This window comes from Hydra viridissima, unplaced genomic scaffold (assembly GCF_058129835.1).
Source record: "Hydra viridissima isolate aposymbiotic clone 2 unplaced genomic scaffold, HvirCarnegie_v1 scaffold_2, whole genome shotgun sequence".
Lineage (NCBI taxonomy): Eukaryota > Metazoa > Cnidaria > Hydrozoa > Anthoathecata > Hydridae > Hydra > Hydra viridissima.
In genome coordinates this window covers 5,669,901-5,686,501 of record NW_028324301.1, presented here as the reverse complement: position 1 = coordinate 5,686,501, position 16,601 = coordinate 5,669,901, and the positions used below count along the sequence as shown (strand labels likewise).

Below are 16,601 nucleotides of genomic sequence, written 5' to 3'. Positions count from 1 at the left end.
GGATTCATTAAGGGTTAAATTTTTTTTTGCACATTACAAGATTTTTGTAACTAATGGAAATCAGCCTTTACAGTAACCATGGGACTCAAAACAGGATAGTTACTTGATCTTTTAAATTTATAAAAAATAGTCGAAGAAAACAGCTTCGGTTTGTTTGGTGATCTTCTCTAATGGCTTTTAGAATTGTTGTTAACAAAATTTTATAATTCAAGTTATTATATTTACTGCCATTTAAATATTGATTAAATATTAACAAGTTAAACATTCCTTTTATGGTTTTTAGACATTTTATGGAAAAAGTTTAGTTTTATTGTAATTTTATTTAAATGACACCTCCTTCAGAAACTAAAGATTTATGTTAATGATGAGAACATCTTAAACATTTTTGAGTTATTATTTCTTAGATATGAATAATTTTAAATATTAGATTTATGATATTTATTACATATAAAATTCACAGTAGAATAGGGTATGAGAGTTTTCAATTTAGTTTGCATCCATATTGTTATTCTAATTTTTTCATACTAATATTTTTTTTCTTTTCTTTTTTTTATATAAAGTTTGCAATAGCAAGTTTGTAAACCATTATAATATTACATATCTATTTCTCCAAACTTCAACCCATAGCTCTTAAACTAAATAAAAGTGTTAAACATGAATGTAAGCAACACAGAATCTATGAAAGTGTTTAATAAAGAAGAGTTATCTCATTATTACTTAAAGAAACATCAAATTATTGAACTTCTTAACAATCTTACAGCTGCATTGGTTTATCAACGACCTGGTATGTTTTTTAGTATATTTTATAAATATTGTTGAATAGATATTGGTAATAGATATTGTATATACATAGATATAATTATGGATTTTATATTTATTTACATATTTGTTACATGGTTTTAAGAGAATCCAAAGAAATTCATGATTGAGTATTTTGAAAAATTGAAATCAGCTCGTTCATCTAAAGTAAACTACCCATGTCTTTTTGATGAAAGCAATTTAAGGTCATTGTTCAGAATTATGGATCCTTCTGATAAAGGTTACATAAATTATATGCAGTATAGATCAGGTAATCTCTATAGCACAATTATGTTTTTAAAAGTTTATAAGCATTGTATGTTTTCATGTTTCACAGAGCTTGGGCTCTGTGAAATAATTTTTCCATAATTTATTAGTTTGTATTTGGTGATAAGGGATGGATAATCTTGGCATTTCAATCTATGATAGGAACCCCATAGGTTCTGAAAATGGTAGGATTGGAGTTGATGCTTTTGTTGCTGAAGCGTAAGTTTGTATTTTTAAGTAACATTTAAGTATAACTAAAAATAGAGTCTTTTTATTTTTATTTTGATAACCATTATGGTATATTTGCAATTGATACTCAGCTATTCAGTTTGTTAATGGAAGAATCATAAAGATAATTTGTTGTTTGGTAGCTTTATACTAGAATTTTGACAAAAAAAAACTTATTTTTTAGTTTTTATATCCTGTAGTCACAAATGATGAACTTTTATATTCTAATAACCAAAACCACGTTAGTTCACTCGTGTCAGAAACTGGTACTTGGGATAAAGTCAAAGCCTAAAAAAACCCTCATAGTGTATGATAATATACATCTTTAGAATTCCAAAAATACAATAGCTGAAATTTGATTACAACTTCCAAGAAAGTAGATTTGATTTTAAGTTTGAAAATGCAAATAGGGTAAATTAGAGACAATAGTTTGATATTTTTCTTATTATATAATGCATAGAACTAGAAAATATTAAAAATCATTCAGTAAGAAACTTTTTTGTTATAATTATAAATTTTAAAAGTTTTAAAAAGGGTTATTTTGAATCTCTTAGACCACCCCTTGTCTTTGGTGTACTATAATTAATTTTACTTAGAACTCCAGCCAAGCAATTTTTTAAATTAAAGATAAGAAAGGGGAGGGGGTTAAATAACATTCAATAACTTAAGAACATAGCCTATTTAAACAAGAAAGATTTTCTATAAAGTATGTAAAAGAAATAAGTAATGAGTATTTACTAACTTCTAATGTAACTAAAAATAATTAACCCCTTGATTTTCTGACCCCCTACCCCCACCTTAAATTGATCATGTGTGACCTATAAATAAGAGTACTCATCTGTTTGTAGAAAGTAATGGGGTGGGTGAAATGTGCATACTTGATTCAATAAAAGTATTTTTGAATATTTTGCCCATCCCTCTTTTTTGGTTTGTGTCAATTGCTCATATAAAAAGCTATGTCTATTCTGCATTTTGTCATAATTTTTCAAATTGCCTACTCATCAATTGAGTAATGAGGATAGCAGAAAAGCTGATTGCTCTCTGTGCCTCAAAAAAGCTTTAAGAGAATTGAAAGTTTTTTTAAAAGACACACTTCAGACAGTTTTACAAAAAAAAAACTTTAGCTTTGAGGATGCAAGAGTTCCTTTAGGAATTTGTGAGTCATCCAGAACTTCACTTGGAAAATGAGCAAAAGGTGAAAAGGCCAATTTCCCTCAACTGTTTGATTTCAAATCAATTTTTCTTTTAACATTAACAAGAACAACCACAATGTGTGTCTAATCTTCAGAATTGCAAGGATAAAGAATAACAATTCTCATCCTCTTGCTGCACAGGAGAACTACCCAAAGAATGAGCCTAAAACATAGTGCAAAAAATTAAAAAGGAAAGAAAGTAACTGTTTTGGATTGCATCAATTAACATTTTTCTATCTCAGGGATCTTCCAAGTTTTTAAGAATTTCATCCTCTAGTTTAATAACTAAGTGTTTATCTTTATTATACCACTAACTATTTTCCTTTCTAATTTTCTAGTCTTCACAGTATCTAAAAAATATTTCAAGCCCAAGCTGTTATCTCAGTGCTTTAAAAATTGCTCAAGTACAGATCAATATTGGACTATCAAACAAAGGCATGAAGAGCATTGCATCTACTTTAGACCATATCTTAGATCAGCATGTTGTTGAGAAAAGCTTTTATGCCAAATTTGTTGTACTTGGTCAACAGCTTTTAGAAGACCTTGTGATCTCCACTGGTTCTATTTCCACAGATCAAGAATCTTTAGCCAAACAGTTACTTATTGTCAAAGTTTTTTTTCAAATAGTCATTCAAATCAGAGGTATACGCAAAAACCACATTGTGAAGGTTGATATTGATGATAGAAGTGGATTTTTGAAAGTCTGTCTTGGTTTTAATGATCTTCAGCTAACAGAGGATGTAAATTCTACACCTTCAAAATGGCTGTTGACCCTCAAAACATCTAAGGCCAGCAGAGTCAAAGATCAACTACTTATTACAGTTTGTGAGGATCTTCCTGAAAACTTTGAGAATGTCGAAAAAGATTTTTGATTTGATTCAGGCAAAAGAAATCAGATGCATCCTTTCTTGTGACTTAAAACTTGCCAACATTATCTGTGAACTGCAATCACAAGCCAGTTCCCACCTTTGTATTTGGTGTAATGTTGATGCAAAACAACTTCATCTTTGTAGTTCACCAAGGATGTTTGGTTTAGTAAAGCATAGAACTTCACCTTGTTCCTGGAGTTGTAAATCACATTGAGAAGCATTTCCACATTTGGTGGCCTGAGCTTAAGCAATATCTCATAGACTTAAACATTTACATGCAGCCATACCATGGTGGTCACTTTGCTGGGCCAGACTGTTGTAAAGTCTTAAAGAATGTAAACTATACTTTTTTGTTTTTATGTATTTCATTCTACATTTATTTAAGTGTTGTAGTTATGCTATTTATGAAAATTGTAAAATTAGTTGAAGAAAAAAATAAATTCAAGACTACCAAATTAAAAAATTTAGAAAATAAAAATCGAAAATTTAAAATCAAATTTTCTTTCTTTTTTTTTTCAGCTATTGCGTTTTTGGAATCCTGGAGGTGTTTATTATCACACTCCAAGAGGGTTTTTTCAGGTTTTAGAAACTAGTGCTTCATCCCAAGCACTAGTTTCTGTTATGAGTTAGTATGGTTTAAACAAAATCATCCTGTGCAAATCCACTTCAGTTTCTAATACATTTCCATAATAGCTAAAATGTGTATTTACATTTTAAAATGTCTCTTAAGTGTTAATATAGCATAATTAATATTTGAATAACTAATCATCTTATTTGCCTTTTTAAACACTGCTTTATTAAATGAGTTAAACATGTTATTTTTTATGCAGGATTTTTATTTAATATTTTCATTATCATGGCCTGTTAAAAGTTGAGTGAAATAGTTAATAAAAATGTGGAAATCCATAAAATTATACTGTTGCAACAAGGTGTGATATAGCCATAATTGAAACACTTAACAGTTAGGCTTGACTTTCATCAAAAAGAATTATTGTTCAATACCATGCATTCTTAAAACATAATGATAAGCAAGAATCTTAGTGATAACTTAAGAACTTATTTGTTTATGGGAAAAATTTAGCTTTTCCAAATTTAACAGAGCAGATAAAGATTATCAATATTATTTAAACTAATTAAAGGGCAAGAAAAACAAAAAGAGCAAAAGTGTATTTTCCACTTTGAAATAGAAAACCTATTTGATGTAACTAAAATAGAAGGAGAGTGGACGTCCCAAGATAAAATTGGATAGAATGTAACCAAACCTACTCCAAAATCTTCCCCTATAAGAGAGTAGCAAACTACTTCACAAGGTAGACTAAATATGGCCTCATGCCATACCATTTTTAATGATGGTTGGCAACAAGTGTAGAAAGTGCTACAACAGTAACTGATTCAGTGTCTGTAAAAGAAGAAAACAACACCACCAAACAAAAATTAACATTAGATTTTTCTATATCACACACAGCAAAGTTGGTATTAAAAAGTCTCTTTAAATTAGCGAATGCCTTTTTTGTTGGGAAGAAGTTTTAGATTAAAGAAAAACATGTTTATTTCGATATTTTGCTTTCGTTTTGAAAAATTATATTATCCCTTTTTTTTTTCATGTAAATTTATGTAAATGATTTCGCTTCTCTATTATCTTTGGACTGCCCCTAAATCAACTAAAATTGGAAAAAACGTAAGCATACGCTCATAACTTATCTATAGGAAACTTTTCGTGGGGTGTGGCAACAATTTTGATACTTTATCTTTTTAGGACGCTCTAGTGTGTGGGTGTGGGTGCTTGTGTGTTTATATGTGCACACACTACCGTCCATAATTATTTGATTTTTAAATATAAAAATAAAAAATGCTTTTTATCTTTATTTTTGTAATATTGGTAAATGTAATATAAGCGTGGAAAGATAATTTAAGTAAAAAAATATGGTGTAGAAAAGAAGTGTATTTTAGGCATTTTACAATTATTGCCTCTAAAGTTGGCTACATAAATGAGAGAATAGTTTATTAACTTATTTTTTAACTTAGTTTTTAATTTCACAACTAATTTGTTAACTTATTTTTCATGTAACTTTATTCAATAGTAATAGAGCATATGTCAAGTATTTTTCTTTTTTGATTTTTTCATTCATTTTTAAATTAACCATTGAAACATTAGAAAGAAGTGTCATTCAAACGATCATGAACTGTAGTGTGTATGTGTTCACACATATACATACACATTTTGCATATATATTTTTTTTTTATGTGTACTTATTTCTTTTTATGTATATATATAAGATTAAAGTTTGTTTTTTTAACTTTTTTTTTAGAACGAAGGGTTTGATGATGTCATCTGTTAACTTTTGTAATACTGCCTCACACGGTTAATCATGCTACAGATTGTTAAGCATTTCCTTTTTTTTAAATACACTTTATATGATGGATTACATTGAGAGTTAGAATCTCCAAACCTGTTCCAAAAGCACCAATCTCTTTTCTTTCGGGGTAAAAATTACCTACGAGTAAAATTTTGTTTTGTAATCGCAACTAGTATTGAAGTAGTTGCAACCGAGAAAATATCCATTCGCTACATTCAAGCTGTTTTAGGAATTCTCAAAATACAATAAAGCTTAATTATTTTTAATTACAATCAACTTTTATAAGTAATTCGAAAAAGCCTTATTTTCTATGCTCTTAAAAGCAAAAAAGATACTCAGAGTGGGATAACACGAACCCTTACTACTTAAAACGTCGCTTGATAAATCAACATCACCTTTTCAATGCTAATACAAAAAGTTTACAAAGAGTTATTTAAAGTTTACGATTTTAAAGAAAAAATATTTTGATGTAAGTGGTCAACGCCAATTTCTTCAATTAAATGCGACAGCATTTAATGTAGATGTGATTATGATCGTAGAAATACGACCACCATCGGCGCATGGAGTTTGCAACAATTGGAGTCCCGCAGCTTGTTGATGCCACTAAGTTTACTTTAACATCAATGTCGTTAACGCCTTTTACAAACCAATTTGACCAGGCACCATTAAACCATTGGAGCTTGTAAGCAACTACTGAACAACCACCTAGAATAATCGAGTCTGCGAAGACATCGAGGTTTGCATTCCAACGACAATCATTAGTAGGTTTACTACTGATTTCGGTACACACACTTTGTTGTTGAGTATGAAGGACAAGATCGCTTCCATATACAACTGCTCCAGAAAGAGCCAATAAAAATGCTACTGAAATCATCCTACAACAAATGATAAATACTTAAGTTTGTTTTTTTATTTATTTATTTTATTTTTTATTTTTCTGCTTGCAAAACGTAGAATTAAACTCGATCACTCAGTCTTTTTAAAAAACCTAAAACTAAGAAGAGCGTTTCAAAGCTCCGGTCTGTAAAAAGAAAAACTTAATTGCGTCGTTTTATTTTTACTGGTGACTTGTGCTTGTTTCAACTCAATGCAGACTACTGCTTAATGTATACAGTAATCTGCATTTAATTTACAGTATCAGCTTACTTTGATTCCACTCTTTTCCAGCTAAACATAAATTAAGCACAACGTTTGAAGCCAATATCTTTCACTTAACTACTATTGGTTCAACATTCGCATGACATTTGAAATAAGTTTTTTTAAAAAATTTAACTTACCTCAGCGATCTCAACACCAAAGTAAATCCTTCTTTTTTAAAATATTCAAGGTGTCCTTTTTATATGCTTAAATGCAAGGTCAATTACGTAACAAATTAATTCCCTGTGCCGATTCTGAAAATACATTTGTTTAAGAATTTAACACGATAGTAGCTAATTTAAGTTTGTGGGTGTGTATTGTCTATTGTTGTCTAACTTTAAAAGGCTTTTGATATGTTCTTTTTAAAAGGGAAGTTTTAGAGAGCGGACTTGTAGGGAAATGACGGTTTGAAATATCCTAGTTTGGCAAAAAAAGATTATTTCAGTCCAACCTCGTTACCAGAATTCTATTGAAAAAACTGACGCTATTCGAGTAATTTTTCTTACAGGAAATGGCTTTACATCATTTTATCAAGATGGTTTTTGTTTAGTAATATAGGGCACACTGAACAAGTTTAAATATAGTTAGTAATTACTTAGTATTTAAATTAGTTACATTGGGTAATATTGTTTTTAGTTTAGTTTCCGATTACTAATTTTATCCATAAAACTGAAAGCGTTTCAAAGCTAAATACAACATGTGTAATGGAACCTCGTTTTGTGAAAGAGTAGAACGAAATGATTTAACTTGAAGAATCCCGAATAATTATCCTTAATCGGATTTACACTTTTACTGAGTTGCGTAGTCATTAGTCCATTACGTAAATAGGTTATTGATTTAATTTTCCATTAAATACTATAAGTAGATTTAGAAACTTTTTGATATTAGGCATGGTATTCCTACATACTGCACGAACTAATAAATTGCTTTAAGAAAAAAGAATTTTCGTTACTAATATCAATTCCGCCAATCCAATCAATTCCGAGATCTCACGTTGGTGAGATTGTAGTTTTTTATTTAAGGACGTTCGTCTGCATAGGTGGGTTGAACTTTCTAAAAATACATATCAGCTTGTAAATGCTCTAAACTTAAGGTGACTAAACACAGTAACAACTAAGGGTAACCACTACCAGAAATACCAAAATAGGTAACAAGTAAGATCCTACTAAAGTGGTATCTTATTTGTTAGTTATTTTGATATTTCTGACGTAAAGAAAATGTTTATCTCATCTATGTGAAACTGAGGTTTTTCATGTAAACACGTCAACCAGCTTAGGTGGGTAGGGTTTTTTGAATTGCAGAGAAAGCTTTTTAGCCCACTAAGGATTATAAAAAAGCAAATATTTTTTATCTAATGAAATATCAAATGGATAATTCCTTGTGAACGAAAAAAGAAAATCTACGGAGTTGCAGAGAAAGCTTAAAGCTTTTACAGCATGGTGATTCCTTAATCACTATTATCCCACTAAAGATTATGAAAAAGAAAACTGTCTCGCTAATTACGAGTGATAAAAAATTTTCAGTTATGTTCAAGTTGAAACTTCCATGTGAACTCAAGAAAAATATCGTCTCATTCACCTCACTGAGCCAGTCTGCTTTATTTCTTATATCTATAGTATCTTGTATTTAATTATATTAATACCTTTAATAAAGCTCATACCATAAATAGTCCAATAAGGCTTACTCTCTTCATTATTTTCAAAGTATTTATAACATAAATTTATTACTTCTTCGTATGAGCAATAAGACCCTTTTGGGTAGCAACTTTATTTCGATGTGCAATCGATATATATATTTTTCAAAGGAACAAAAATAAAATTTGCAAACTTGAAAATTTTGACGTTAGTTTAGTTAATTGTTTTTATTATCGATCAAATTTTTTTTCAGTATAAATAAATTGAAGCTATTTTAATGATTTTAGACTCAAAAGTAAAAATAATCTTACGTAAGAATATAGAAGACCGCAAATCTAAAAAAAAAAATGATCCTTTTTCTAAATGTATATTATCATGTTCCTTTACCGGAGGTAGGTTTCCTAAAACTTGGTGCTCGCACAGATTTTTACTCAAGATATTCAAAAATGATGCTCAAAAGACTCTACGCACATCTTAAAATAGTAACTGGATAGCGTATTCTATTGTTTTGGGTAAAAAACTTGAAGACAAAAATTTTATAACTTTGCGATAAAACGAGCTTAATTACATATTCTTCGAAAACATAAATTAACGATTAATAATAGAAGGGAAGTAACTAAACGATCAACTATTTAAGAAAAATAATCTAATAAAAAAATAAGAACGCTGGATATTAAAGTTAATATTAATAGCTTAATAGACCCTCATTGAATACAATTTAAGCTTCTTTAATTTTTTTTTAATTGTAATTAAATTTCTTTTAGATATAATCTATATTCTTTTTAGTTTTTAATTAGCTAATGCTGTGTAATATGACATCAGTTGTGTGTACATACAATAATTAACAATTTTATGTTCTTGATTTCTCTAAATACTAGTTCTAGATACCAAAGATATGCAAACACTGCAAGAACTATAACCTGTGTGCTGTGAGTGAATACAGCTTAGAGATTCCTTTTAGAGTTATATTTATTTTATTATTATAAAACCCATCTTAGTCAAAACTGTTGATATTGTTATAAATCACTAAAGTTAGGTAAATTTTAATAGCAGTATTGGTAGTATTGGTAAATTTTAATAGCAGTTATGGTAACTCTAACCTATACATAAGATATGGAAATATATTTATGATATCATAAATTCATTTGTGATTATTTATATTAATAGCTTTAGTATTTTGATTTCAAATCCCATTTTACATAATAGAACTGGGTGCTTCTCAACTTTTTCCTCCTTTACCCATTCCCACCCCTTAACAAATATCTATCACAATCAATCGTAAAAATATATTTGTTATTAATTCTAATAGAGAATTTTATGCTGGTTAAAAATCGTATAAAAATATAAATCAAAATCAAAGTAAAGTGCTTTAATCTGAAGCTAAAAGTAGGAAAATGTATAATCAATCACTAATAATCGCTATTTTGAGTAGATTAACGTCATGGTTAATTTTGCTTTCAAACAGTAAAACAATACCATCCTGATTTTTACTACAAAAAGTAAATTGAAAAAGTTATTTGGTTTTTAAGTTAATGTAATTAAATTTCTGTTAAGTGTAATCAGACAGATAAACGAGATATAAAACGTGATTCTTATAAAACATGTGATTCATTCTCTTAAATTTGACTTTTTTACAACAGAATAAATGACTTTTTAACAAAGTTTTACTTTTTATATATCACTACTAAGAAATTTGACCGCCAGGTTGAACCTTGTGTCAATTTAAAAGTTCTGATAAATAAATCATCTAATAACGTACAGTAATGGGAAACAATTAACCTTGAACTGTCTGACCAAGAAATAGTTTATATATTTTAAATAAACTTGGAGCACTGATTATTTATGATCTAAATAACTTATTCCTGGGGTTAAAAAAGTAATTTCATCACGTACCTAAAATACAGTAGTTTTCCGATATGGAAACACTTTAATTACTTTTGTCTTTCTTTTTATAGCTTGCATATCAATGAAGTGAATGATATATTGAGTAAATGATATATTGTTTTAGCAATTAGGAACAGTTAATTTTCCCCAAATAAAATAATATTCAAATTTTTAGAGATAAGTTATCAAAACTGAATTTGAGTTTCATAAATTCCAAGGTTTCGTCTTTTTAAGAAATTTAAATATTTTATAAAAACCAAATTGACATAAATGACTGAATTTGATAAAAATAAGCTATTAACATTCAAATTAAAGATAACTAATTAAAGATAGTTTATTTATGTATGTATGTACGTACGTACGTACGTATGTATGTATGTATGTACGTACGTACGTACGTACGTACGTATGTATGTATGTATGTATGTATGTATGTATGTATGTATGTATGTATGTATGTATGTATGTATGTATATATGTATGTATGTATGAATATATGTATGTATGTATGTTCATACTATATAAATTACTTGCAAGAGAAACTTATTATCCTTTAGTTTACTCTTTATGCACCTACAAACTTTGTAACATAACATTTTTTAACTTTTTAATTAGGCAAGATATTTCATATATCTCAAATGTAGGTATAATGCTTTAAATAATCTAAGAAAAAATCATTAGTGATTTGATTGTTATTATTCCTATTTTGTATGTAAATTTCTTTTTTTCTTTATTTTTGTCAAACTTTAATTATTTTTTTTTAGGTGATGGAAGATCTCATAATTGCTGTAAAAGTCAGGCTCAGACCTCAGTAAAGATTACAAATTTTGTAATCTTTACTGATTTTAGACTTTGGCATTGGTGCTTTACAGGCAGAACAGTTGACTTAAAATATTATTAAGATTAAAATAGAGAAAAAAAATTATTGATTTTGTTGTACATATTGTAAACGGAATAAACAGAAAATAAAAACTTATAAAGCATTTAATAGAAAATAGCTTCGAATGGAGGAGGTTTCCTGAAGGTTGCATGTAATGTGTTTTATCCAGAAAATCTGCATTCCTGTTCTTCAAACTAGAATAGATTGTAGAGTTTAGGGTATCCAGATTTTAGCTATAGTAGAGGAACTAAGCATCTGCGTATCGAAACTAAACTCTCGAAACTAATCAATATTTTATTCCGATACGATAGTTTTATCGTTTCGAAACTTTCGATAAGCGGCGCGCAAAAGTTATCGAATGGAGTTTCGATAAATAAATATATCGTATCGTTTCAAACGATGTTATCGAAATAATTTGAAATACGTTATTTTACTTTCTTTAACAAGATATGACCAGAGATAGCGGTATTATTGATACTTTTAACAATATTAGTGATATTTGCTAATATCTATTGCTAATTTAAGTTTATTTATTGTTAAGTAAAATGCTAAAAGTAGTAAATCACGTAATTAAAAAAAAAAAGTAACTGAGCCAACTTTCTAGTGGTAGCTACATATATAACGATATTTGCCTTTAAAGTGCATTTAAATCCATTTACAAGCAAATAATAATTTAATTTAATTTTACAAACATAAAAATAAATTAAATTTAGATTATAAGATTTATCATATAGGCCGACCAACAAAAAGAAACAAAAAAATACCCCAAGGCAATCAAGGGTACCCACGCCAAAAGATGCTATTTGCAGTTTAATTTTAAACATTTTAAGTAATGAAATGTATCATTGTAAGTTAATTTTTGATATTTGTTTAAAAGAACCGTTTTAACCGTTTTGAAGACGGGCATTCCAAACTAAGCATCCGCGTTCGGCTTTTCGGTTTTTAAAGAACGATAACAAATAAAATAAAAGTTTCTGTATTAGTTATTTAAAATAAATCTAAATTAAAATTATTTGTATATTTAGACATACAAAGTTTCAGAAAAATATTGCGACACCTCGCAATCCTTATGATATTTTTTTTCAACCCTTCAAGACAGTGCAGTGTTGCTATTGTATTAAAGCCGATTTAATTCGATTAAAACAAATTTTAACTAACAATTTTATGCATTTTAATTAAAACAAATTTTAACTAACAATTTTATGCATTTTATGCAAACCTGGCTGTTTTAAATGCATAAAGAGTTCTATTTTAATAAATTTTAGAAAATTTATTATTATTCGTTTAAAACTGAAAAACCAGACATCAATACTTATTCGAAACCATCATCATATTCAAATCATTTTAGTCGACAATTTAATTGAGGTGATCAGAAACATAACTATCTGAATATGAGGCATTTATTTATCAGTTTGTTTGAGTTGTATCATTTACAATGTAAAAAGTGGTATTTTCTATTTAAAAAGTGAGCAAGAAAAAAATATTCATCATATCAAATTCAATGCCGTCCTTGATTTGGCAATACTTTTCAAAATACGTACGCTTTTTTAGTTCATTTATCCATAATTTTTTTTTTAATAATATGTCGATTGTCCTTTTTATTACTAATTACTTTGGAATTATTAATATGCCGGTTCTGGCTTATTGATACTTTTCCTATACTTAAGGTTGATAACTTTGATGCGTTGACTTACCTTTTTTTTCAAAAAAATGTGCACTGAAGTTATAAAAAATTTCTTTCCGTAATAATATTTGTTTTCTTTCCGTTAAGTTATAAAATTTTTCTTGCCATAATCCGCAACGAAATAATAAAATAATCTTGTCGGTAACTACTTGTCAGGTTTTTAAAAATTTTCCAAGATGGCGTCTTATTCCGGACCAAAGACTTTATTTATGAATTTAAAGCAGGCTCAGGACAAGGTCTGTTTCTGTAATGTCCTTTTGCCAAGGTGTGAATTCCGTCTTCCAAAATGAATCTTTTATCATCTTCAGCGCTGAGTGCGACTTTGTTTATTTCTTCGGTGTAAATGTCGTGAAGATGAGATCGGATGACGTTCATGTTTTTTAATTTTTCTTTCTTACCCATTAAGCAGTTGTAGTAATCTTGATGATTTAGTTTATTTTTAACGACGTTTTTCTTGACTCCTTTGCATTTTTTGTGTTCTTCTTCTTCTTCTTTTTCTTCAAGGACATTGTAGGAGTAGAGCTTAGGTCGAAGCCCAACAAACTCTTTAATTTGCATGCCTCCAGTCTCATCCTTAAACATGCCGATAACCTTTTTGTTAGCACCCACTTTGAATCCGACATTTTTAATGGCAGGATGTTCTTTGTCGAATTCGCTTGTGTCAAACTTGCTTTTAACATCATCAGCAATATCTTTATAAAAATCTTCCGTTTCGATTTCGTAAATGAGCGAGTCTGTATCAGTCATCAACAATTTTGCCTTATCACCGTATTTAGGTTTCATATAGTCATAATGGAATTGAAACATGAGAGTTTTGCTGATGTCTAGGATGCACATTCCTAAATAAACAGGCTTGTCGAAAAATTTTTTTTTTTTCCTCATGTGAACCGCGATCAAGTTTTCATAAAAAATGGTGTTTCGCTCATAATTAGGTTTACTAGACCATTTTAGAGCTTCTTTTTTTGTGGTGATGAGTTTAATATCAACATGCTTTAGAATATTCTCCATGGTTTTTCCAAACACAGAGTTGTTTATTAGCTTGAAGAATTCTTTTTCAAAAGGGGTTTTAGCTTTTGCTCTTAAATCGGTGTTGAGGTCAATGTAAATTTTCATAAAAGGTTCTTCTTTAAAGGTGATACCTCGATGAATTTTGGTAATGACCAAACCCATTCGTTCATAGAGTTTTAGGTTTTCATGATAGACAACGTATTTTTCTTTGTTGTTTAAATTTGGAACGAGTTTTTCTACTTTCCCAATAGGCATTCTTTCAGGAGCCAAAGGGTAATCGTTGTGATAATCGTGAAGATGGTCAGGGTTATCTAAATCGACTTCAAGAATGCATGGCATGGATTTCCAATTGGAGAGTTCGTCTTCTGTAATCCATCTAAATCCTCCAACAGGAAGATTTTTGCTCATCGCCCATCCGTACAAGTTGTTAGCGTCTAAATACTGGATGAATTTAGAAGGTTTTTCAGGTTTGTATGATTTGCCCATGTATTTGTTATTAGCTGTTCCAAGTCGGTTGGAGATCATGCTGATTCCACCACGTATTCCTCTTTGAAACATGAGAAGCATGTCAGGGTCAAATAGAAGCTCTAATTTAACTCCGGTTTTTTTTAACATTGCATCCCAAGCCAAACCAGGGGAGGTGTAATACCAAGGAGGGTCAAGACCGTAATAGGTGCGACAGACCTCTCTGAAATTTTCAAAGACATCAGCAAGAATTAATACATCAGACACGTTGTAAAGCTCGTGATATTCTTTAAACGTGATACATCCAAATTCGTTCCAAACGTTTTGAGCATGTGCATAGTCTTCAACTTTTGCTAGTTCATCGTTCAGTTTGGAGTTGAATGCTTCAATAGGTGGTAATGCTGTTTCGGAGAACTTTTAAATGGAGTCCACCCATTAAGGGTAACTCCATTTAAAAGTTAAGGGTAAACACCTTTTCCTAACAACAAATCTCGTTTTGTTCCACTAAATACTGAATTTAGGTTTTTACACATTTCATCTCCTTTTTTAGATCTTCTATAAGCGCAATCTTTACAATTTTCTTTGCATTTGCATTTCTTTCCTTTTTTATCTTGACAGCTTTCCTTGCATTTCTTTGGATTTAATTTATCACATTCAGCCCATAAATCTTTAACAAGGTTGTCTGCAAAATCTTTTAATCAACTTGCCATGAATCTGAAGCTGTCAATAAACCTCAATTCTTTCCATACTTCCCGAAGTTTACCAGTTTCTTTATCAATAAATTCTCTTACTTTGATTTTTTTTTGTGAAGCTGATATATTTTTCATCGTTGTTGGGGATGCAATTGAGTTTACTACCTAATTTCTTGATGAACAAATGGCTGTCGCAACCGGACAAATTATGGAAAATGACGGGTATGAATTTTGGAATTTGATATTTTTTATTGCAAGCGTCGTGCGCAGCTCCTCGATACTTTCCAGTCAAATGACAGTGATCACACACTTTATTACCGTCAAGATCTTTACTGCAAATGTGGCATTTAGTTGCATCTTTAAAATTCTTTTCATCCTCATCAGTCATCACCTTTTTCTTCCAGCGATGTTGTCGTAAATCAGTATCGTGCCAAATTTTTATAAGGTCTGTTTAAAGACTGGTTACAAACCTTTGAGCAACATCGTCATCATCGCTTTCTGCTGTGTACGTGACAGGTTTTTTTTTATAAATGGTTTCGTCGAAGCATTTGACGTAATAGCAGAAGGAGCTTGGAATGTGTTTTTGGTATTTTTTGGTGTACGACTCTTCGTTATTATATTCAGTGTTGTCGTCAATGGGTTTGATGAAACTTTCAAAGTCAATTCAATTTTTTTAAAATCTTGGCACACTTCGGCATATTTTCTTCTTCAAAAAGTTTTTACCGTTTTTTCAATTCTCCAGTGAAAAGAATTAAAAAAATTATGATGGTAACCATGACAACCATTAGTCGCAAAGAAATTTACTTATTCCTTCAAAGGCTTCATTTTCTCTTCTAACGAATCGTCTTCTTCAAACTGTTGATCATACTCCCATTCTTCAAAGCCAGAATCAAAATCAACCAAAAGAATATTTCCATCTCTATCAAAACCGAGTGTGTAAGAAGCGCCATATTCATCAATCACTTCATATTCGTCAACAAACACATATCGATTTCCAAGAACATCAATTAGACGACCTGATTCATCAATACTAAACATTTTTTTTAAATACCAAGAAATTTTCTTAACCTGAATTCAATTTTTTCAAATTTTAGCAAACTCTTTCAATTCTTAGCAAAGAACTCTTGTGGAAATCATTTGAGCTGGATTTTATTTAACTCTAATAAAATTTTTTTATTTTCATCAAAAATTCAGAATTAAAATTCTTTTCGGAGAATGGAAAAGAAAACATCATGAGGTCAATTTGAATCTTCATCCATTTTAGAGAGTCATAGTCGTTCATCAGCAATTCCTCTTCACCAAATATTTGGATTAGGCAAAAATGTTCTCCGTCAATGTGATGAGCAACATCATTTGGATCGGTTGAATCTTTAAACATTTCACTTTTTCTACCTAATATATATTTTAGATGATAAATATCGTGAAGAAGTAGCCTTTTAGTATTGTACATGTCTTTTTTACTTATTTGATCATTGCTCATGATTTCATCATACAGCTGACTTCTG

The 16,601-nt window shown here is 29.6% G+C and overlaps 2 protein-coding genes across 3 annotated transcripts in view; both read left to right on the top strand.

Moving 5' to 3' along the window:
- Positions 1-16,601, top strand: part of LOC149891668 (E3 SUMO-protein ligase ZBED1-like) — a 588,790-nt gene that overhangs the window by 514,485 nt on the left and 57,704 nt on the right. The window lies entirely within an intron of this gene.
- LOC145188949 (EF-hand calcium-binding domain-containing protein 10-like) lies at positions 102-8,247 on the top strand. 2 transcript variants are annotated; one of them, XM_090079461.1, is made up of 4 exons: positions 102-784; positions 905-1,069; positions 1,194-1,284; positions 5,665-8,247. In XM_090079461.1, exons 1-4 carry the CDS (start codon positions 655-657, stop codon positions 5,720-5,722), a joined length of 444 nt encoding a protein of 147 aa, XP_089935587.1. In that variant the 5' UTR covers positions 102-654; the 3' UTR covers positions 5,723-8,247. The 2 variants fall into 2 exon arrangements, 1 of the variants encoding a protein (XP_089935587.1); XR_016450008.1 differs by having other exon boundaries at positions 559-784; positions 1,176-1,284; positions 5,665-6,678.